General features: G+C 36.9%; 1 protein-coding gene across 3 annotated transcripts in view; it reads right to left on the reverse strand.

Moving 5' to 3' along the window:
- Window positions 1-3,031: 3,031 nt before the first annotated feature.
- Window positions 3,032-24,402, reverse strand: part of fam13b (family with sequence similarity 13 member B) — a 67,821-nt gene continuing 46,450 nt past the window's right edge. Inside the window, exons 9-24 of one of the 3 annotated variants that reach the window (XM_028459162.1) lie at window positions 23,533-23,628; window positions 21,384-21,519; window positions 20,935-21,032; window positions 20,033-20,075; window positions 19,686-19,806; window positions 17,029-17,100; window positions 16,417-16,693; window positions 16,202-16,343; window positions 14,041-14,122; window positions 12,381-12,581; window positions 9,403-9,608; window positions 6,629-6,712; window positions 6,451-6,546; window positions 5,962-6,365; window positions 5,296-5,397; window positions 3,032-5,209 (exon numbers count right to left, since the gene is read on the reverse strand). In XM_028459162.1, coding sequence (XP_028314963.1) covers window positions 5,086-5,209; window positions 5,296-5,397; window positions 5,962-6,365; window positions 6,451-6,546; window positions 6,629-6,712; window positions 9,403-9,608; window positions 12,381-12,581; window positions 14,041-14,122; window positions 16,202-16,343; window positions 16,417-16,693; window positions 17,029-17,100; window positions 19,686-19,806; window positions 20,033-20,075; window positions 20,935-21,032; window positions 21,384-21,519; window positions 23,533-23,628 — 2,284 coding nt within the window. In that variant the 3' untranslated portion in view covers window positions 3,032-5,085. The remainder of the gene's footprint in view (window positions 5,210-5,295; window positions 5,398-5,961; window positions 6,366-6,450; window positions 6,547-6,628; window positions 6,713-9,402; window positions 9,609-12,380; window positions 12,582-14,040; window positions 14,123-16,201; window positions 16,344-16,416; window positions 16,694-17,028; window positions 17,101-19,685; window positions 19,807-20,032; window positions 20,076-20,934; window positions 21,033-21,383; window positions 21,520-23,532; window positions 23,629-24,402) is intronic. The other 2 variants (XM_028459163.1, XM_028459164.1) reach the window with 2 other exon arrangements.

Below are 24,402 nucleotides of genomic sequence, written 5' to 3' on the forward strand. Positions count from 1 at the left end.
TAATGATGGTCCTAACTCAATTTTTTTTTTTGTTTAATTTTCAAAAAAAAAGCCTTGTTATAGCCTTACTTTTTATTTTGGGTGACGTTCGTTTTTTGTCATTTTCAGTGCCTTACTGCTTTCTAAGCCCCGTTTTAAGTATGTGCATTATATTTGCAGTAGTTTTTAGGGTCTAATGATGGTCCTAACTCAATTTTTTTTTTTTTTTAATTTTCAAAAAAAAAGCCTTGTTATAGCCTTACTTTTTATTTTGGGTGATTTTAGTTTTTTGTCATTTTTTGTGCCTTACTGCTCTCTTAGCCCCATTTAAGTATGTGCATTATATTTGCAGTAGTTTTTAGGGTCTAATGATGGTCCTAACTCAATTTTTTTTTTTTTTTTAATTTTCAAAAAAAAAGCCTTGTTATAGCCTTACTTTTTATTTTGGGTGATTTTAGTTTTTTGTCATTTTTTGTGCCTTACTGCTTTCTAAGCCCCGTTTAAGTATGTGCATTATATTTGCAGTAGTTTTTAGGGTCTAATGATGGTCCTAACTCAATTTTTTTTTTTTTTAATTTTCAAAAAAAAAGCCTTGTTATAGCCTTACTTTTTATTTTGGGTGATTTTAGTTTTTTGTCATTTTTTGTGCCTTACTGCTCTCTTAGCCCCATTTAAGTATGTGCATTATATTTGCAGTAGTTTTTAGGGTCTAATGATGGTCCTAACTCAATTTTTTTTTTTTTTTTAATTTTCAAAAAAAAAAGCCTTGTTATAGCCTTACTTTTTATTTTGGGTGATTTTAGTTTTTTGTGCCTTACTGCTTTCTAAGCCCCGTTTAAGTATGTGCATTATATTTGCAGTAGTTTTTAGGGTCTAATGATGCTCCTAACTCATTTTTTTTTTTTTTTAATTTTCAAAAAAAAAAGCCTTGTTATAGCCTTACTTTTTATTTTGGGTGACGTTCGTTTTTTGTCATTTTTTGTGCCTTACTGCTTTCTTAGCCCCATTTAAGTATGTGCATTATATTTGCAGTAGTTTTTAGGGTCTAATGATGGTCCTAACTCAATTTTTTTTTTTTTTGACATTTTCAAAAAAAAAGCCTTGTTATAGCCTTACTTTTTATTTTGGGTGATTTTAGTTTTTTGTCATTTTTTGTGCCTTACTTCTTTCTTAGCCCCATTTAAGTATGTGCATTATATTTGCAGTAGTTTTTAGGGTCTAATGATGGTCCTAACTCAATATTTTTTTTTTTTTTATTTTCAAAAAAAAAGCCTTGTTATAGCCATACTTTTTATTTTGGGTGATTTTAGTTTTTTGTCATTTTTTGTGCCTTACTGCTTTCTAAGCCCCGTTTAAGTATGTGCATTATATTTGCAGTATTTTTTAGGGTCTAATGATGGTCCTAACTTAATTTTTTTTTTTTTTGACATTTTCAAAAAAAAAAGCCTTGTTATAGCCTTACTTTTTATTTTGGGTGACGTTCGTTTTTTGTCATTTTTTGTGCCTTACTGCTTTCTTAGCCCCATTTAAGTATGCGCATTATATTTGCAGTAGTTTTTAGGGTCTAATGATGGTCCTAACTTAATTTTTTTTTTTTTTGACATTTTCAAAAAAAAAAGCCTTGTTATAGCCTTACTTTTTATTTTGGGTGACGTTCGTTTTTTGTCATTTTCTGTGTCTTACTGCTTTCTAAGCCTCGTTTAAGTATGTGCATTATATTTGCAGAAGTTTTTAGGGTCTAATGATGGTCCTAACTCAACTTTTTTTTTTTTTTTTTTTAATTTTCAAAAAAAAAGCCTTGTTATAGCCTTACTTTTTATTTTGGGTGACGTTCGTTTTTTGTCATTTTTTGTGCCTTACTGCTTTCTTAGCCCCATTTAAGTATGCGCATTATATTTGCAGTAGTTTTTAGGGTCTAATGATGGTCCTAACTTAATTTTTTTTTTTTTTGACATTTTCAAAAAAAAAGCCTTGTTATAGCCTTACTTTTTATTTTGGGTGTTACGACCCCCTCTAGGATGTCATGTCAAGGCTTGAGGGGCCGCAACATAAACAAGACGCCACACAGAAAACAACGAAGTATTTATTAACAAATTTATAAAAGTACCAACAGAACAAACTAAAAGGGACCGGAGACCCTGGCCAAACTATACAAAAGTAGGGAGGACACTGGGCCAACCCTATACAGGGCCGTCGTCCCAGCGTCCACCCTCTAAACTACAAAAACATACAAAAGACTAAAACTACCGGAGCACGAAAACAGGACTACCAGAAATCTCCAGTCCAAACTAAAATAACAAACTTACAAACATATCCAGTGAGAAGCAGCAGAACTCTCCCCACATGTCTGCTGCTGGTCAGTTGTTGTGCCTCCTGCTTTCTGGTCCTCTCAGCACTTTATACAGCTCCGCCTCCCTCTCCTACCTGATTACTGATGTGAGCCAGGTGTGTTTAGGAGAGGAGAGGAAGGGCAGGCTGAGAGGCCAGGAGTTACCAGCCGTAACATTGGGTGATTTCAGTTTTTTGTCATTTTTTGTGCCTTACTGCTTTCTTAGCCCCATTTAAGTATGTGCATTATATTTGCAGTAGTTTTTGGGGTCTAATGATGGTCCTAACTCATTTTTTTTTTTTTTTAAATTTTTTTAAAATTTTCAAAAAAAAAAGCCTTACTTTTTATTTTGGGTGATTTTAGTTTTTTGTCATTTTTTGTGCCTTACTGCTTTCTTAGCCACATTTAATTATGTGCATGATATTTGCAGTAGTTTTTAGGGTCTAATGATGGTCCTAAGTCAATTTTTATGTCTTACTATAGCCATACCTCCATTTCAAGACGTTTGAAATTTTAAACACCTCATAATGGAGGTAAGGTAGAGTAAGGCATAAAATTTGGCAAAAATTTTTCAAAAGACTTGAAACAGAGGTCAGGCTATAGTAAGGTTAGATGCCTTACTATAGCCTTACCTCTGTTTCGAGTCTTTTGTCATATTTTCGCTCTGTTTTATGCCTTTGCAGTCTTTTTTTTTTTTTTTAAATAAAAAGCAAACAAGACAAGTTATGTGGCAAGCTGGTAATTTTTATTTTCATGTGTAAATGTTATTGATTGTATTTTCTGATCTTTTTTTTTCATTAATGAAGAAAACAAACAAAACAAAGCATTCACAAAGTAAGAAAAACATTACTATAGATAAAGAGGATAATATGGATTTAAAAACAGAGCGGGGGGACAGACATGCGAGAGATGATAGATTTTACAGTTTTACACACGTGTGAGGTTTTTACTCTGCTGCAGGCACCATGAGAAACATGTGAAAATAAGCCACGTCAAGGAAGTGTTCTTGTGGAAGAATCCAAAAGGACAAGCCCTTCGGATTCACGGTGGGCGGCCGATGAGGATAGAAACTGGAATGTTTTTCCTGTTCTGGTTTTCAGCGCTTTTTAAAAAACATGGAGTTTGAGGCGGAAAACCAAAAAAAACCCCCAAACAAAAACACTGATGATTCTCAAACCTCCACACAAACGTATTATTATTGCTGCATTTATCATGGCACAAACAATGGAAAAACATCACATTTGTCACACTGGTGTGTTCTGGTTTCACCATGCAAGCTGATTACAGACACTGAGCCACAAAGAAAACTGCAGCTTTACAGTTAGTGAGCGCATCGCATACAAAATGGTTACAGTCGTTGTCACACAAATATTGAATATGATAGTATTAGCAGTATTTATATTAATAATCATAATAAAAAAAACACAGACACACACACGCAAGCGGTCGGTCTCGGGGCTTCACTAATGTAATGAACCAAACGGGGCCCAAACGTAATAATGTTTGAAATAATTTAAACATTTTCTGACATTCACTCCTTCAGATGTTTCATTTTTCTGTACAGTAAATATTTATATTTGTCTAGAAGTAGTGCTTGGATTGTAGAAATACAAAGGAACATACACACACACACACACACACACACACACACACACACACACACACACACACACACACACACACATATCGGGCTGCATTCAGTTGAATGCTGTGCAAATAACATTTTTTTTCTTCACCATCCCCACAAAATACACACTTCAACTACGACACGCCCCCCCCCCCCCCCCCCCCCCCCACCCCCTCCCAACCTGACACACACACGTCACCTTTGATCAGAAGTTTCATCTGAAGCTTCACTTTCAGACACTAAAGCCGGTTGTTTAGCACTGAACATGCAAGACTACGGTCCTCCAGGACTGCTCCTTAATATTAATTCTGACTTTTTTTTTTAAATCGTCTCCTGCTCTCACTTTGACCTGCCAGCAGGAAAAATCAAAACCAAGTGTCCAACATTCACTCCACACACACACACACACTCCCACTGCCTTCTGACCAGATACTGGCTCTTCTTTCAGTCCCCCACCACCCTTTTCATGTAGAAAACTTCACCAAAACCAATCTGACGAACACAGATCACCTTAATCTGTATATGATTGATCTGTTTTTCTGCTCACAAAGATCTAAAAACGTGGAGAATCTTTTGATTTTGACGAAGGTGAATAAAGATGGAGAGAAAAGTTCAGTTGTTCAGTTTAACAGAAGAAAATCCAGGAGCAACTACACAGAACTCATATATATATATATATATATATATATATATATATATATATTAAAAAAACAAAAACATCAGTGGCATCTCCGTTAACGCATGACACGACTGCAAAGCTGCGTTTGATCAGTGAGATGATGATGAAGACGCACTCAGTGTTTTATGCTGGTTCGTTGTCAAACTTCAGAGACTTTTTTCCTCTGTGGTTTTCGCTGCATTCACATCACGGCATTAAAAAAAAATACCAGTGAAAATCCTATTGTTTCACCTTAAGAAGTGTTTAAAAATCAGGATTGGCAGAAAACGTTTAGAATTTAGTTCAGTCACACAGAGCTGGACAAATCAAACAATTAGTTTCCTTAAAATCTTTCGTTTGTTTGTTTATTTTTTTTTTGCCCAATAAAAGTTTTTAAAACCTTTTTTTTGCTGCTGATTCAGATCCTTCCAACATGACTGCAGCAAACCAGCAGGGGGGGTGACAATGGAGACTGAATGATGGCAGTGGTCATCAGATGGATTTGGAGGAATCCTGTTTGCTGATGAGAACCTCCAGGAGGCGGAGCTTAGCCTTAATCCTCTTGTACTCCCTGTACTCCTCCAGCATCGGCACTCGGTCCTCCTTCTGGACGTTTCTGTAGGAAATAATCAGCAGCAGAGGGGAGTCATGAGCGGCCGTGTTTGGAGTGCCTGCTACTTTTCTCCTCTCTCCCTCACTCACCTTCCATTATGCTGATAGAAATCTTCCTCAAACTCCCTGATGGTCTTCCTCAGCTTCTTCTTCTCGGCTCTAGTCTTCCAAAGCTGTTCCAGCAGCTCCGGCCTGGAGAGAGTTAAGAGCCCAGGTTACGCAACATGTCAACTAAAACAATAAAGCTAGATCAAAGTCTAGCACAGAGATGGTCAACTGGTGGCTCGGGGGCCACAGGCGGCCCTTGATCTGATTTTGTGTGAGCCCCAAAGTAAAAGTTTTTTTTTTTTTTTTAAAATAACAGCAGAAATACACAAAAACTAGAAGATAGCAATGACTTCACTCAAGCATACACAAAAATGACTCCAAAAACACATGAAAATTAATGCAAAAACAGATAAGATGACATGAAAATACAAAAAGGACCACAGAAACTCAAAAAATACTGAAAAACAAGAATAAATAAGGAATGACTCCAAATCACACTAAAGCAACCAAAAAACACACTAATACGAATCCTTAAACCCAAAACAACAAAGTAAATGAACAAAAATGACTGAAAAAACAAGATGTCTCCAGAAAAACAAACAACTCCAAAAACACTTAAAATGACCTAAAAATGCACAAAAATGACTCCTAAAATTCAAAATGACAAAGCAACACACAATATGATGTGAGGGTGCGTGTGGTGCTCACATGGAGGAGGCGTTGGAGCTGGACAGCCTTAGATCCAGAGCCAAACGTCCTGATCCCTCCTCCACTCTCTCCCTCTTCACACACTCGCTGCGTCTGTCCGTGATGTTGCTGCTCCTCACGTTGCCGTCGCTCTTCATCACCAGGTCTACGGCCATGATCACCTCGGGGCTCTGCATCTCTCCCCCGCTGCTCTCTCCTTCCTCCTCCTCCTCCTCCTCCTCGTCATCCTCATCCCTCTCCTCTTCCTCCTTCTCCTCCCGCTCTCCTCCTCTGCCCTCACCCACATCACCGACCCCCCTCCGCTCGTTCTCCTCCTCTTCTTTGATCTCCTCCCAGAAGTGGGCGGTCTCGCCCTCTATGATTGGCTGGAGGGTTTGACTCCTCCTCTTACTGGAGGGCGACACCTACAGGAGAAAGAACAAGAGTTAAACCTGGCAGCGGTGTGATGATGATGATGATGATGAAGATGAAGAAGAGTCGTGCACTGACTATGATGGGGGTGATGGTGACTCTGGTCAGCATCTGTTTGACCAGCCTGTAGCGATCGTACAGAGGCTTCACCACCAGACGCTCCTCCCGGGTCACCTGCACAACACAGGGAGAAAACAGAGATGTTTAGTGGGACGTGTCCAAACGTGTGCATCTGGACAAGTTGGGGGCGACTCACGGGTCGACCGTGCAGGCCTTCGTAGTGCAACAGGTTTTTCTGGAGGACCGTCTTCTCACAGGACAGCTGCTCTTTGGTCATCTTCTGCACAAACAACCACAACACCAGCCTTTAACATGCTGCTGTACTTCAGGTTAAAAAGGACTGACATCTTTTATTCCTGTTGTCACGGAAACGTCTTGGGCAGGAATGGGCAACACTTTATCAGCAGGGGCCACAAACATGGAATTGCATCTGATCCAAGAGCCACATTATTAACATTCATGTCAGTATGAGAATGATTGATTGATCTGGGCATTGACACACGGGGGATAAAGGGTTTTGTCTGTGGTTTTGTGTTTTTAGAGTCATTTTGTGTATTTGTTATTTATTGTGTTCTTGTTATAATTATGCATTTGTTTTGTTTTGTGGATATGAATTGTGTACAGCACCATAAAATAAAGAAAGAGGGGTAGGATTTCTTATAAATCCTTTGAACTTCCACCTACTCCTTTTGAGTGGCAACTTTGTATGTAATCTTTGTTTTATTGATATGCTTCTCAAATGAATTAATTAAATAAAAAATAATGTGTATTTTTCTGTCATTTTCTGCATTTTTGTAGTCGAATTTTGCATTTTTGGTGTCACTTTCTGTATTGTTGTTTTCTGTATTTTCCTGTCATTTTTTGTGCAATTTTGTTGACAGTTTGTGCGTCTTTGGAGCTCTTGTGTTGTTTTTTGTGTTTTTGTAGCAATTTTGTTTAAGAGTTTGCTGTGTCTGTGTTGTCTTTTACAAGTCAGTTTTTCGAATTTTTTAGGTGTTTTTGTGCATTTTGCTGTCGATTTCTGTGTTTTGGGAGATCTCTTGTGTATGATGTCGGGCTTCATATTCCTTTCAACTTCTTGAAATACAATTTTTAACTGATAATGTTTTGGGGGCCGCACAAAATTAGACCAACCCAGGCCGCCAGTTGCCCATGTCTGGTCTAGGGATGTGCATTGCCATGAATCTAACAATACGTTTCTCCATTGTATTGTATACAATATGCATCGTGATATCAATAATTACAAAATGCACTTTTACAAGTTAAAAATGGTGAAAGTACAATTTATTTCAATTTTTTGAAACTTGCAAGAACAAGTAAACAGTGGTTAACTGACACCTAGTGACCAGGCGTTTATGTGCTATGGTGACTATTGTTGTAATTTGCGCTATATAAATAAAGTTGAATTGAACTGAATTAAATAGTGCAGTGCTTCTCAAAATGTGTGGGGAATAGAGGTATGACGGGTGGGGTGCGACAAACTTTTAAATTTCATGCCAAATGCCTTTCTGAGATCAATAACACTAAACAAAACACCTACAGACAAATAAAGTAATAATGAGAAGCCTAAAAAAGTAACAGATATTAAAAGAGCATTAAATTATTAGACTGCATTAGATATGGACCGAGAACACAATGTAACGTGATACTTAAGTGCAAAAATAATTATTTAAAATGACTGGATTTCTTAAGCTTTTTGCCACAGATTGCAAATAATGTTCCTTTATTTCCTGTATTTTTTGACGAATTATCTATTAATCATAAACTAATACTTTTAAATTTGGTTTCATGCATGTAAGTAGTTTAATTTAGTTTTTCAGTTTTAATTTATTCATGAAATATGATAGTTGCATTATGAAACATGTTACTTGCTAGTTTATTTCATACATGCACTGAATTTCCTATTTTTTTAAGCTTTTTGTCACAGATTGCAAACAATGTTTCTTTATTTCCTTTATTTTTGACTGTTATTTGTCAGGAGTATTTTGGGGGGGGGGGGGTGCAATGGGTGCAGGTGGGGCTTGAAAGTTCACCTTCCTTCAAAGTGGGGAACACCTTAAAAAAAAGTTGGAGAACTACTGTGTTAGAGCATTTAAAAGTTTTTTTTTGTTAAAAAAACATGATTAAAAAATCGATTTGGACATGTTTTGGATGCAATAATCACGTGGTGAAATATCGCAAATATAATTGGGATATAATTTGTAACAGCGCAATATATTTATCCTCATTTCGGGCTGGGCAATATATATCGTAATTCAAGATATATTGAGTTTTCTATTTTGGCGATATTGAAAATAACAATATCGTCTATATATTGAGATAGAGCTATATTCTTTTAACTTGTTTTTATTTATAAAATCACATCATACAAGTAATTTAATACTATTCATAAAGTACAGTCAAACAGTGTCCTCCTTTACAATGTTGAAATATTTCTGATATATATATTTTAAAACTTATTTTGAAATAAAATATTTGTTTTAGGAGTCGCTGCATGAAACAGCATGAAAAGCACAGTTAGATGGATTACTGAGTGCGTCCTAACCCAGATCTCCCCCTGAACAAGCCACACTACAGAACTCACTCACACGTGCTGTCCCTTATGGGATTAAAAGAGAAAAGTAGCACATATTGTGCAACTGTTTGTTAATAAATGTACCTATGTGGCATTTTTCAGCAGCAAATTCAACCCAGAATTGTCTTTCTGGTCAGACTTTATTCAGTTAAAAATATCAAAAATTTATATCGTATATCGTCATTTTGAGAAAAAATATTGAGATGACATTTGGTCCAGATCGCCTAGCCCTATCCTCATTGTTCTCACTGTTTATTTATCATCTTAGTGGCTCCCCTTGTAAATACACTTATCTGCATCTTGTGTATAATGACAATAAAAGCATTCTATTTTATTCTATATCGCCGAATCAATTTGTTCTTACACCCTTAGTAACGTCTGTGTTCACTCCTCACCTTGATGTCCTCTGGCCAGCCGTCCTCCGCCCTCTTCCCTTTCACCCTGCGTTGAATCAGATCCAGGGTTTCCTCCTGGGTGGGACGAGGACCTTTGACTTCTTCCGCTGCGTTGTGGTCGAGCGTGGAGCCGAAACTTTTGGGCAACGTGTTGCTGCGGGGACGAGTGTGAGGGCCGAGCTCGATCTCTGCACGGTGTTTGGTGTCTGAGGAGGGAGAAGCTTGACGATGAGGATCAAATGAAGGACAGAGGGTTCATGAGAGCAACAACACGTAAAGGTGAAAGAAAAGCAGACAGCTTCACAAACACGTGGAGGTTATTAGAGCATGCTGAGGTGGTTAGGACAAGCCGAGCTGTAAAGACGACGACAAGCATGCAAAGGAAAGGGAATAAAAAACCAGTGGTTCCCAACCATTTTCTTATTGTGACCCCATTTATATATCACTAATTGTTGGCGACCTCAGACTTTCTTTCTCTAAAATTAGTTTTTTTGATCATGTTTGTTATACTGTGTCACAAATACAAAGTTCACCAGCTCAGATATTTTAATACTGCTTTTTATTTATATTTATATTTCAGAAAGTGAAAGTACAGAAAACAGTACAAGGTGTTTTCATATGAAAAAGAACAATTATCATCATCATCATCATCTATTTCTGTCACTACTGTTTTGTATATATTCTATCTATATTACTGGTGTTTTTAAATTTGTATTTGTTTTTCAATTTTTTATGTTTTTCTATTTTTATTCTTTTATGCTAATATTTTTTTACTCTATTCATTTTTTAAGGGCTTAACTTAATTATTTTTTATTATGTACATGTTCATGCACATAATGAAAAATAAAAATCCTTGAATATTTAACTGCGCAAAACAATAAAATTAAAAAACTATAAAAAAATAATTTTAATCACTTATATTTTACATTTTATTATTTCTAGACATTTCAGGTAACCCCACATGGGGAAACGACCCCAAGGTTGAAAAACCCTGAAATAAAATGAAAAGAAAAAAAAAAACCCACAATAAAACCCAAACACAGAGCGCAGAAATCTTTCCTGGTTGTATTTACAGTTTTGTCGCCTTCACACTCATATTATTTAAAATGAAGGACCATGAACCTTTTTGGTGGTGATTTATTTCACTGTCACTCTCCATAAGATGTTATGAACAAATACTGTGATATTTGAGAGGATATTTTTTAATAATCAAATATAATAAAACCTCTTTCAGCAAATAATGAATACCTATGAATAAATGAGGATTTTTGATTGTGAATAAAACCTCTACAGCGATTATTAAAGCTGCTGAAGACCAACATTTTCATTCTTAACGCTTGCCCCCTAAAACTCTGCCAAAGTGACTTCCCAACACATTTCTATGGTTTTCAGGTGCTTGAAATTGTTTAGCAGAACAATGGCGGGTGTTTATTTTGGGGTTTACGTGTAAATCTGGCTGAAATTGAATGTCACGCGGAGTGAGGTGTTATCACAGGGAATACAGAAAACAAACTAATATGTTAATGTTTCATTTGTTTAGACAACTGTTCCTCAGGAAATCCACTTTGATCTCCGGACATGTTTTGACTGACAACTGCCAGTCTTCGTCAGAGGCGTCTGCTAATCGCTTTAATGTTTCCTTTGAAGTCTCCGAATATGTTTCGTATCAAGTTTTCCCACTACCTGTCAGTTCTAATGAGGATCATTTTACCATTTAAATGAAAAAAATGAAGGAGTATACTGATGGGTTTGATGTTTCCTTTGAAGTTTCCTTGACTTTTGTGTAATAATTATAAAAAAAAATAAAAAAACATGTTAGAAGATCAAAGTGAATTTATTGAGAAACAGTTACCTGAATAAATGAAACCTTAACATATACGGTAATCTAAAAAGACAAAAATAATCTTGCTGGAATTATTACGAAAAAAAAAAAAACTAGAACAAAAATTAAATTACAGTAAGAATGAAGTAAAAACATTTCTATGCATCCATCAGCCGGACTCCTTCATCCCACAATGCAATGCACCAAACCTTTCCTACAATTTCAATAAGAGAGTGTTTACAGTAGAGACAAAACTTTCAAGCGGCAATTTCAACCTTTTACACCTTTTTTTTCATGCAAACGATCTTTGATTTATTGATCTATGAGGCCTTCACTTTGTGTTGGAAATGTCAAACTACTACTCATACTAAGTCTGACCTTAAAAATAAGTATGAAGTGTGTTCACGTTAGATAGTATGAAAGGATTGAGTACGCATGAAATACCTGGATGTGTACTATATTGAGACATTAAGGAACTATGCACAGTGGGCACACAAGTCTTTCTCACTTGCCCCATGATGCATTGCGAGTGGAATGTAAAATGATCCCTGGACTGGCTTCAAGCTAAACATCAAACATCACCTTTTCAAAACAAAAGCATCTCTTCTTGTCTTACAAACATTTTTAAACCTTTTGTAAATAGGGCTATTGTTTTGAAGTTAACAAGAAGTTTTATCAGTGCCACAACGGAGGGTCTCCGAAATGTTGGCATGAAATGTGTTTCCGTGAGTTTCATGGATCAAATGTCCACATGTTGATATTCTACTTGGTCACTTTCTCAAATAAAATGTTTTCAGATCTATCAAAGGTGGAGAATCAACAGAGATATTTAGCCTCTGTGATTCAGTTTTTTATCGTGAGTTCAAAATGCATCTTGGGAAACTCGCTCATCATCCTAATCCTCCTAACCATACATAGTATATAGTAGACAGTGTATACTCATTGAGTTTGTAGATAGCCTTTGTCTTCATCTGATATTAAATCTTGGTCTCCATCAGCTTTGAGGTCACTCTTCTCTGCTAAACATGAGTGTGAGCATGCGGTTTGAACAGGAAACACACCAAGACAAAGGCAGCGAGACGCTCCCACAGAGCGGCCTGACAGCGACTGTCAACAGTGTTGCTGAAGTACTACTTACTGAGGGTTTGGTACTTACTGAGGTGAAACAGTCTAGAGCTCAGGCCTGAGTAGGGGAGGAGTGGGAGGGTGAGTGTGTGATGGGGAGGAGCGCTGACAGAGGAGGAAGAGGAGGAAGAGGAGGAGGAGGAGGAGGAGAGGGGAGTATGGAGGCGTCTGTGTGAGTGGAGCAAAGCCTGGTGCCTCAGCGTGCTTCTGGGTAAAAGGTGGTGCTGGCGTCCTGGTTGGCCGATCAGTCAATCAATCAATCAATCGGTGGGCGGGCGATTGGTGGAGGAGGGAGGAAAGTGGAGAGTGGCTGCTCAAGTTATTCGTTTTCAGGTTGGATTTGGTAACAAGAGAGAAAAGTTTCATCTTTCGGCCGTTTTTTTTGGTTCTCCTCGTGTAGAGGTGGTGAGTGAACATCCTGAGGTTTGATCAGTGCGCTGAAACGTTTATGTCACTGCTTAAAATAATTATAAATAGCAGATCATCTTTACTAACAAATTCATATACTTTAGACCAGTGGTTCTCAACCTTTTCAGCCCGCGACCCCCAAAGTGAAGGTGCCAGAAACCGAAGACCCTCACTGTAGCTGAAGGTGGTTGAACACAGACATGAACATTGAAGAACAGTCATGTGGAGACAGGGCCATCTATAAGGCGGAATAAAGGGGAGAGATTTTTGGGGCCCATCCATAAAGTCAGCAAAATGATGGTCCATTGTTCTATGAATCTGTGATAACCACATTAATTTATTTATCCACAAAGTTTAATATTTATTGTGCCACACTGCTAATCATCTTAAAGATGTAAATCCTTGTTTTAATCGGAAATAAAATGAGTTGAAAGTGACAAAAAAAAGTGAAAAGTTGCAAATTAGTGTGGCCAAAAACTGACAGAGAAAGTGGTAAAAAAGTTCAAAGTGTCAATATTGGAACAATTAGTTTGAACGGGCAAATAATGGGCATGAAATATGTTTTAAAAGAGGTTAATAGTGCCAACAATGGGTCAACATATGCAACATTAAGTGAGAAAAGTAGAGGAGGGGGTTTAAAAGTGCAAAAAATGCCTTGAAAGTCGAAAACAATGTGCAGAAAAGACATTGAAATTTGAATAATGTATCAAAAACGCATTAAAAGGAGAAAAAATATGGCAAGAAAAAGTGATGAAAATAGGTTAAAACATAGAAAGTTTAATTAAAAAAATATTCTTAGTTTCTTCAAGGCATGTGGCAACCCCTTCCTTGTGTTTCGCAACCCGAAATGGGGCCCCGGCCCCAAGGTTGAGAACCCCTGCTCTAGCATGTATAACTGTTCTAGGCGAACACTCATCATACATTTAAACAAATCATATGGCTCTGATTCTGTCAGGACTTCATAAAACTTGTAATAATTTCGTATCATATTTTAATTTAATTAATTTAATTATTGAATTTATTTTATGTTGTTAGGATGAATTTCAGCGCACTGAACGCACCCTGCAGGTAATGAATGTGGGATCACAAGGACGCACCAGCACATTGGAGGGTGAGAGCCACTGCATGTGAGAGCCACGACAAAAGTCCAACATGTGCATGTCTGCCTACGTTTGTTAGACCAGCAAACATGCAATGTTGTTTCAAAGGTTAGGTGTGGGGAGGGTCCAATCATCCACGCACGCACACTCTCTCTGAAGGGAAACAAAAACATGTAGTTTTACCTTTAATCTGCCTGCGGATCTTGGTCAGGTCCGTCATCCATTTGAGGACCTTGGGGTTAGCTGCCTTGTCTCCATGAGAGGGCTGGAGAAACATTAAAAATTAAAAAAACACTTGGCACATATTACGGTTTGGAAACAATCACACAAATCCCAAATCTTAAACTAGGAACTTTTACTGCTGCCTTTAAAGAATAGAAACATCGTCTAAAACACGTGTCAAACTCAAGGCCCAGGGAGTCCAAATACGGCCCTTTGGAGCATCTATTGCGGCCCACAGTAAAAAGCAAAAATGAAAGACAACATGAATCACGGTGTAAATTACCAAATAATTCAGATGTAGATATCTCAGTCCCTCTAAATTCCCCATGCCTGTATTGAATGGTCTCAGCCATATTTAATCTAAAATTGTGGCATTAAGAACTAATTTATCCTAAAAACCCTGAAATTTCCCACAAGCAATCACAAAAAAATTCCTGTAAATTTCACAAAAATTTGTAATGAAATCAAGGAATTTTGAAGTGAAGATTTGTCATTTATTGTTTGGATATTGCATTTAATATTTACATGTAGAAGTGCAAAATAGTGAGTGAACGTAAAATTGAAGGTGACTGTAAATTATTGGTGTGGCCAGCATTTAGTCCAAAATTTAGAAGTGGCCAATTGGATAGTACATTTATAAAGTGGACTAACAGAGGAATTACAGCCATGTGTACACTAACAGATGGAAAAGTATTTAAACCCTTCGAAAAATTACAGAGGGAATTTGATCTTGAAAAAATCTTGTTTAGATATTTCCAATTGAGACATTTTTTTAATACAGAAATTATAAATCAGATCTCACAGGAGGGAAGTGATATAATAGAAATCATGATTGGCGCATGGAGATGTTTACCCTCTAAAATTGTTTCTAAACTGTATAAATGCTTGCAAAATGCCCCCCAGAATAATTTGTGGTATGTTAGACAAAAATGGGAAAATGAATTAAAAATTGAATTGTCAGAGGAGGATTGGCATTCTGCATGTCTATTACAGCACACTTCAACCAGTTCGAGACAATGGAGAGAATTTGGATGGAAAAACTTGATGAGATTCTTTCTCACTCCACACATTAAAAGTAAACAATTGAAAATTCCTCAACAGTGCTGGAGACTTTGTGGCAGTTGGAGTGCCAATCATTCCCATGTATTTTGGAATTGTGTAAAAATTCAACCTTTTTGGCAAAAAATTGTATTCGAAATGGAAAAGGTTTTTGCATATAAAATACCGGCGGAATCGCATATCATGTATCTCGGCATGTTGTCGGAGAGTGCTGTCCAAAAGGAGGACTTATGTTTGTTTAAAATAATGCTGATGGCTAGCAAGAAAGCTATAACAAGAACCTGGTTAAAAAGTGACCCTCCGACACTGAATCAATGGAGAGACATTGTGGAGGAAATTTATGTGATGGAAAAAATGACCTTTCATCTGAGATTGAAAGTTAGTAAATTTAAAAAATGTTGGATCAAGTGGACTCATTATAAAGCTAATTTCAAGTTGTAGTTTTATTTTGTAGTACCCCACAGACTGTATTTATTTATTTAGTTATTTACTAATTTATTTTTGTCTTTGTTATGATGTATGTTGAACTTCGAAAAATCATAAAATAAAAAGTAAAAAAAAAAAAAAAGAAAAGTTTGGAACTAAGAAGAAATAAATGTCTTTCCTTCTCCAAAAAAAAAAAAAAGAAAAAAAAAAAGAAGTGCAAAATAGACCACATTAATTAAAAATGTGCCTTTCCCATCTAAAATCTGGTCCCTGAACCAAAATGAGTTCGACATCCCTTGTAACATTCTTTCACAAAAGCTGAAAGTTGTTGAGAACCTGTGAACAGCATGTAGTTACACTCGTCAAAGACCTTAACTCCCTAATACATGATAAAGTTTCTGTAATAATTGGTTTAACAACAGAAAAAGGAATAAAAACTGCATCAGATTTAACGTCAATCAGATGAAAAAGAATAACCAGATAAAACCAGATTCCTAACAAGGAAAAAAAAAAACTTTTATTATTCTCAGGTTCACAAGTTGTTTTCGAAAGCACAGAAAGATAAATAGATTCCTTTATACTTATTTCAACTTATATTTTGAGTGCACATTAAACACCTTTACTGCAGACATTTTACCTTGTAATTCCTCTCTTTCTCAAACTGCTCCTCAAACTGTTTGATTTTCTTTTTTAGATGCTGAAGCTTCTTTGTGAGTTGGTGCGTCACTGAGTCTCCTCCTCTCATCGCTTCTTTGGAGCCAAACGATGCCCGCCTTGGCCTGAGGATACAAAAAGTTGAACAAATCAAACTCCCTGTCATCTTTCAAATCCTTCACTGATTCCTACACGAACCTCTGGGTTTTAGTCGGCGACGTGGTGTCTACGTCCTGCTGGAGGAATCGCTGAGCGCTGTGTGCCCCGAAATCCAGGAAACGTCGCGCCAGGAGATGAGGGTGAGATCGGGAGGACAAAGGGGACTCGTCCTGGGTTCTATCCCCTTCGTCTTCCTCGCCCTCCTCCTCCAGGGGCAGCAGCAGGGGGAGGGGAACCATGCGGCTGGCCAGAGGAGAGAGCTGAGCCTCTCCGCTGTCACTGTCGTCCTGCCAGGATTTGAATGCTGGGATGGGATCTGGAGAAGAGACAAAATAAAAGGGGAGAGAATAGTTGGAGTGAAGTATAGTTGGAAAAAGATGCGCAATAAGACAAAGCCTGAACAAAAGATCTGTTGCGCGATACTACTAGCAGAGGTGATAGATAAAAACAAAAGGTTTGATAGTAATGAGAAAATAAAAGGAGCCTTTATTGCCCAACTGAGGAAGAGAAGAGTAAAGATAGAACGACTGAACTGCATCCTGTACAGGATCAGGTTCACAGCAGCATGTTTCAGCTAACCAGCCTAAAAACCCAGCAAGAGGACGATGGAAGAGAGAATGAGAGAATGAGAGGAGAAGTGAAAGTACTTACCTTGGCTTTCCTTTTGCAGATGCATACACGAGAAGTCGATGGGAGGGAGGTGGAGATGGGAGGGAAGTGATACTGCTCGGATGGAAGGAGGAAGAGGAAAAGGAGGAGGAAGAGGAGGATAGGGGAGAGAAAAGAGGAGTACTGAGGTCAATCATTCACGACGACGTCATTCACGATCATTCATTCATTACCTTTCTCCATCAAATTTTAAAGCAGCAACAGAAACTCAAATGACCATGAACTCAAAGATGAACAGGAGTACGGTGTATATTTTAGGACAATACCAGTTCTCAGAGTGAGGCATCTGGTATCAGGAAAACCTCTGTCATTTGTCAGACCAAACGGACTCATGACTCAGCAAAACCTCAGTCAAATCTAATGACCTCACTTTTCAAACCAAACGCCGTCAAATGACACGGCCTCAGTCTTCAAAATAAAAGTCATCAGACTTGACGGACTTGGTCCATAAAACTCGACGCAGCAATTTTATTTTGAAGGAACTGGAATTACACATGAAGCTAGGGGTGTCCCGGTCCGATATTGATATCGGTCCGATATCAGCCAGAAAACAAATATTGGATTTAATCGGACTACATCTAAAATCTCCGATATATGTTTTTGTCTCTGCCCTCAGTTGTTCCCACCATATACTGAGAGTAAAAAATAACTTAAGTGAACTTCAATTGTTGACTATTGTTCTCTGTTTGGGTAACATCACTTGATCAAGCCTTTTCTAACATTCCACACTACAAAATAGGTAATAAAAGTATGATTCATGCTGATATCGTACCGTATCAATACTGGCCAATACTCAAGGCTGCAATATCGGTATCGTATCGGAAGTGGAAAAAGTTGTATCGGGACATCCTTTCCTTTTCTTAATTATTAAATGAAATGCTAATGTATCTTAACCTTTAAAAATAAAAATAAAATAACAGCTTTCAAATTACTCTCATAAACGAAGCAGCACATACTGATGACGTCATGTGTATTTCTTCAAAATACGTCATGTCGTATTTTACATCCCGAGGCCATTGAGTCTGACAAGTGACAGGTTTTCCGAATACCTCACTCTGAGACCTGAGGATGTCCTAAAATGTACACCGTACAGGTGCGCTCTGAAAAACTGAAATATCATTTGGTTGAACTTTTTTTAATACGTTGAGTGTGGGTCTCAAAACATTTCCAGAAGTTGCCTTTAATATACAGAAGAGGGCGCCCATGATCATATTTGTTTTGGGACACGGACTAATAAAAGGACTAGAGGCCTGTTTTTATTACATTTCAGGCATTTCATTGGCCAATTGAGTTTCAGATTCACTGTATTAGTATTTTAAACTGAAAGTGTAACACTTAAACATTATAAAGATGTTAATATCCCATGGAGCAGTTTCCTTTCAATATTAGGTTTGTAAAAATAAAAAATAAAAAATCCAGGAAAAAGTGTGTGTAACAAAACTTCTATAATTCAGAACACCCCATGATAACACAACCTGCAAGAACAGGAAGCATCCCACATTATATTATATATATATATACAATTTTTAAGTTGTTTTATAAATGAAAACTTTAAACTCTGAGCCTTTATTTTTTTCTTTCAAAATCAAGATCAAATTTACTTTACTTGTTGAAAACAACAGACCAAAAACTCATCATGGGCATTACAGAAAGAGTGGAATGTTAGCAATTCACAACTGTGCTCAAGGAGTCTCCAAGTTAAATATTACATTTCAAATTAGGAAAAAGACATGTTACTTTTAAAAGCTCTGTCAAAGCAGATGAATGATGGTGTAAACCGTCTCAACTTGTAAACCTACCACCAGTGAAGCGGTTAATACTCTTGATGCCTGACATGAGATGTAGTGTTGACAGTATTTGTAAAGAGTAGTTTTATAGAGAGAGAGAGCAGTATTCTTTTCCATAATATCTTAATCAAACTGAAGGTTTTATTTTTAACTGCATTGGCAGACAATCAAAACAAGAAGACAGTCATCAACATTCAAATTGGTTGTCATTATAACTCACAACCTTTTCCTAAATGTCTTAAATATAAGAACTTAGATGTATAAGAAAATATTATCACATCAGAATATAAAATTACTGTCTTAAAGGGTTTGTAAGAAAAGCTGTCCCCTTTGAAGATACCTTGAACAAAGCCCAAGAAACAGAGAAAGAGCAATAACTCCTGAAAAAAATTATTGCGCACTTCTCATTTTCAAACTCCATCAAGGTATTGATACCCTGAAGCCACACACAACATTTGGTTATCCTATCTTAAATAGTTTCTGAGAAAAGCTGTCTTCTTTAACTTGGACGGATGGACGGACGGACGTACGGAGCTCAAACCTATATCCTCCTTCCACACTTTGTGGAGGGGGATAATAATGTGGACTATAGAACCTATTGAAAGTTTTTGAGGGAATTTAAAGCAAAACTTAGCTTTGCGCGGTAATTTATTGTGCTTTCCTAGTAAGGACATAACATTTTGGCTTCAAGGATTGTAGCAATGCATGTGGGATGGAAAAAATAACCTAAATTATTAATAAAGACGTGTTGTGATGAACTAGTTGTGCAGTCGGTCACTCAGGGTTTATAAATAAATCAATGCTTTTATTATGTAAAACATGTTTCTGCAGGATCGACCACATGGTTCGTACCTTCCCATTGGTTGTCTGAAAAAAGCTGGAGCTGGGGGGTGTTGGCTTGGCATGGCGACGGGTACTTCCTGTTGGGTTCACTGGTGTTGGCGTTCTGATCGCAGCAGCCGGAACATGAATCCTGGACGGGGGAAAGGAGAGAGATTACAGAGACAATTCCAAGAAAGATGGAAAGAATTTTAAAATTAGAAATGTGGTAAGTGAAGACAGAAAGCGTAACATCACACCGTCGTAAAGTAAGTGTTAAAGGGACGCGAAATCGGAACCGCACAACACCGTGACTTTCAGTGGCACATGAACGTTTGAATACTTACACTTACAAAAAAATAAATAAATAAAATACTTACACAGGTTATGGTGACGGTCTGCTCGCAAGCCTGATTGTCCTGCCTGAAAACAAAAATAAATAAAATATTAAGAATCAAACACACGCTTTAATAGAAAAGCGTGCGCTTCCACAGTTCTTCTATATTTCGTTGCTGTGGCAGATCAGAGATGATCATCAGTTGCTGAAAACCATGAGCTCACATCTCCAAAAGGTCATGATCATTCCTGGTTGGATCTACTCACACCTGGAACTGCAATCTATCCTTAAGTTCAGAAAATTAATTTAATCTTCTTTTTTTAAATAACATTTCATTTACTGAGACAACTTTTTTCAGGAAATGTACTTTGAAATGTACTTTCAAAGTAAATTTGAAAGTTTCTGGTCACGCCATTGGCAGTCGAAACATGTCAGGAAATCTAAGTAAATTTCAGAGATCAAAGTAAATTTCAAACCTTAACATATTACATTCTGTGCTTTATCGACTCATCACTTCTCTAATGTGCTTCTTTCCATTCCCGACAAAGAGGTGAGATGGACTTTAAAACATGCTGACGATGCTTGTTAACAGATCCAAGATGGAGGTGTGACAGCATTAGGATGTTTAAAACCTGCCGGTCACGCAGTGCAAGGTAAGAGGTGTTAAATGCACGAGAGGCCACAGCAAAATGTGTTTCAGATGCAGCGTAAACTGAGCCTCGTCTGTTACTAGGGTTAACCTTAACCCTTTTTCAATTTTTAGCCTACATTGCTAATATAGATGCTCATATAGATGTATTAACATAAATACTGTAGATCAACATAAATCAATACAATTAAATGTTTTTTTTCAAAAAACATAATTTAAAAAATTGGATGAGAAAATGTTTTGGATTGATACAATAATCGTGAGGTGAAATATTGTGACACATCACCAAATCTTACCTGGCAGTGTTGTAATTGTTCTCTGTGTCTTTGATGGCCTCAGTGTCCAGGTCCATGCCCGAGCTCTCCTCCAGGGTGGCCTCACAGTCCAGGGGATTCTAGAAAACGCCACCAGAAGACAAGAAGTTTAGTTTTTAACCAACGGGACTCTCTTTTTTAATCTGAGCATGGAGCAGAGCCAGAGAGGCAAAATCAGCTGAGAACTATAAATGTTACAATAAACAACAACAGACAGGCTATGTTCAGACTGCAGGCAAAAGTTGCTCAAATGTCCTGGTGTTATAAAATGTCCAACATGAAATCCACGACGCAACTTGAGTGAGACGGATTAGGCTGCAAAAGCCAGCGACCTTCATCAGGGTCTAGAAAGTCATTGTGTAAAACATCTTTTTATTTGCAAAAGGGAAAAAAAAAAAAAAAAAAAAAAATCAACAGTGTGTTATACTGACCTGTGTGTGTCCATGGTTGTGTAGTAAGCACAGCTCGTTCTGTGTGACTGGGTTCTCCTTTTCAGTGTCTGCAGGTTCTGTTTGTCGACCCTCGTCGCCGTGACAACCTTGGTTTGCAGGTTGGCTGAGGTTCAACCTGAAAATAAAAGATTACAATGTTCACAAAACAAAAGGGGAACAAACCCCTGACTTCACCACCGTGTCTCCCTGTGGTTGCTATGCAGAACGGACTAAAGTGGACGTCTTTTTTTAGCGTGTTAAGTATTCGCAGTGGAAATGACCTGGATGTCGGCAAGCCCACGCTAACGACCCGACATCTTGTTTTGCCTTCGAAGCGACGCCCCCACCCCCCTTTCAGCAGCTGCTTCCTTTCATCGTGTAGGGTTTGCTTACTGGTGTCAAAGCTGTTTACTGGTAACCTGAAGCGTCTGCTTGGCTTTGTGCGTTTCTACAAAATGTTAGCTATGGGAGCTATGTTTCGCTAAAGTCGTCTGATGCTACTTTCAACCACCGAGGAATCCGATCGCCACATGCACACACAAACAGGTACAACCATAGATCAAAGGGTGAAAAGCTGGGATGGGGTCAATTGTAATTGTAAACGTGAAATTGATAATTAATTACAAATATGTAGAAATTTTATTTGTAATCGTAATTGAAAAAATATGTTGCTGTTGTAATCATAATTGATTTGCAAATGAGTTCAGATCATTGACTATGTGATTGTAATTGGCATAGAAATTCTATAAAAACTGTCATTTACAATATAAGTAAACACAAAACTTGGGAACCATGTTATAGTAATATGGCTTACACATAGACCTACGTAGTTAACAATTGTTAAAATATGTTTCATATCAACATCATACTGTGTCTTTCTTCATATGCCGCTCTTTGCCTTTCTAATTGCCCTACGGGGATGATTCAAGTTTTTTCTGATTCTGATCAAATTTACCAGTTGGTTCTCTTGAGGATCAAAAATAATAATAATTAAATCAAGGGCTATTCTATGATAATCATGAATATTTTGATCAATATTGTAATCACGACTATGATCACATTTATTTATCATATTTGGTAAAAAAATGTTTTTATTACACTACTTTTAAACAAACAATATGTGTACAGTTTACAGTGCAAAATTAAGTTTTAAAGAATTACAATTTTAAAAAATTAACCCAAGAATTTAAAATGTACCAAAGGTTAACTGAATGAATACACAATTACAGAGTGCAGAGCCCGTATTATAAATGTAACTATTGCAGACAAACGGGTTTATTTAATTTTTGGCATCCAAAATCGTAGTCAAGAGATGAGAAACAAATTAGATGATAGATAATATTTTTTTGTGTATTTTACAGCTGATTTATGACATGGGTAGAGATGCTAACAGAAAACTAACACAAGGGGAAGATTATATTTTATAGGCTGAGTAATTCTGATTAATTGTAAATGAACTTTAGTAATTGAGAACATAATTATAATTAACTTCCAGGGGTAAAATAATAATTGTAATTGAAAAAAATGCTGGTTAAAGTAATCGTAATTGAGTTGTGATTGAACATGGATAATTGAAGACGTAATTGTAATTTTAAAATGCAATTAACCTCAATCCTGGTGAAAAGGTAATCAACGCATGCTGCATTCCACTTTATTAGGTACGTCTGTTTAATGAAAACAGCCTTTCATACTATTCCACAACAGTTATCTAATATATCTAAGTATGTAGACATAGTCTAACCGGCCCTGCTGGTTTATTTATTTCCGTGTGCTGACTGTGCTTGTTGAAACCATTCCATTTAGGTACAAATATTATAACCATGAGACTTAGTACGAGTAATTTAGAAATTGATGATCAAAAGTGATTTTTTTTTAAACACAATAACTTTTATGGGAATTCATCAGGAAACAACAATTTAAAGCTCTCTGGGTGGAAATAAGTTGTTAGTGGCAGAGGAGCAGAAAGGTTTGAAATGAAAAGAAAAAAGGCAGTAACCCAAATAACTAGAGCCTAAAAATAAGAATGAACAAAACTGGACAATCCAAGCTGCCTAGAATGATACATCTGAACTTCTGCTAAAGTTCCTAAAGTGCTGTAGTTAATTCACATTTTCTTAGTGTTTTTTTTTTTAGGATGACTCTATCTCACCTGTTGGTTTCGTATTCACCCAAGTCATGGTCGATAGAGGTCTTCAGCTCAAAGAAGTGCTGCTCTACTGCGGCTTTGATGGTATGCTGAATTATCCTGGAAAGCAGAAATCACAATCATGACTTTACCTAAATACATTTTCAACGTGATTTCAGGCCAGCAGCTCTCAACCAGTCCGTGAGCGTTCCCTTTCAAAAACAAAATGTGACTCACATTGTATTCCCAAATAAATAAAGCTTCAGTTGACCCAGTTACAACCCGATACTAAACAAACATTAGATAAAAGTAGTAGTTAATTTTTCTGTTTAAACAGAAAACTGTCAAACAGCTGTATTTTAAATTGTCAACTCAATTTATGTAGCGTGTGCAGGGAGCTAACTTTTAGTTACCGTCACTGAGGATTGGGGTCAATTATAATTGTAATCGCATAATTGATAATGAATACCAATTATGTCATAATTATATTGTAATTTTAAAACTTTTTTGCTCTCGTAATCATAACAAAATTGATAAGGAAGCCTAACCAATAGATAGGAAATAAATTACATGATAGATATTTGTTTTTAGTGTATTTTACAGCTGATTTAGGACCCTTTATCATAAGAGATGCTAACAAAAAGCTAACACAAGAGGAAGGTTAAGGTTTTATTAGGTTATTTTTCTTCAGGCTCGGTAATTGTGATTAATTGTAAATGTAATTTACTTTCTGAGGATAAAAAAAAAATTCAATCGTAATCAAATTGTAATTGAACATGGATAATTGAAGACGTAATTGTAACTGAATAATGTAATCGACTGCACTGTCACTGCAGTCAGGATCAAATTCAATGTCGTGTTTTATTCACAAAATTAAAACAAATTAAAACAATA

Source organism: Gouania willdenowi, chromosome 10 (assembly GCF_900634775.1).
Source record: "Gouania willdenowi chromosome 10, fGouWil2.1, whole genome shotgun sequence".
Lineage (NCBI taxonomy): Eukaryota > Metazoa > Chordata > Actinopteri > Blenniiformes > Gobiesocidae > Gouania > Gouania willdenowi.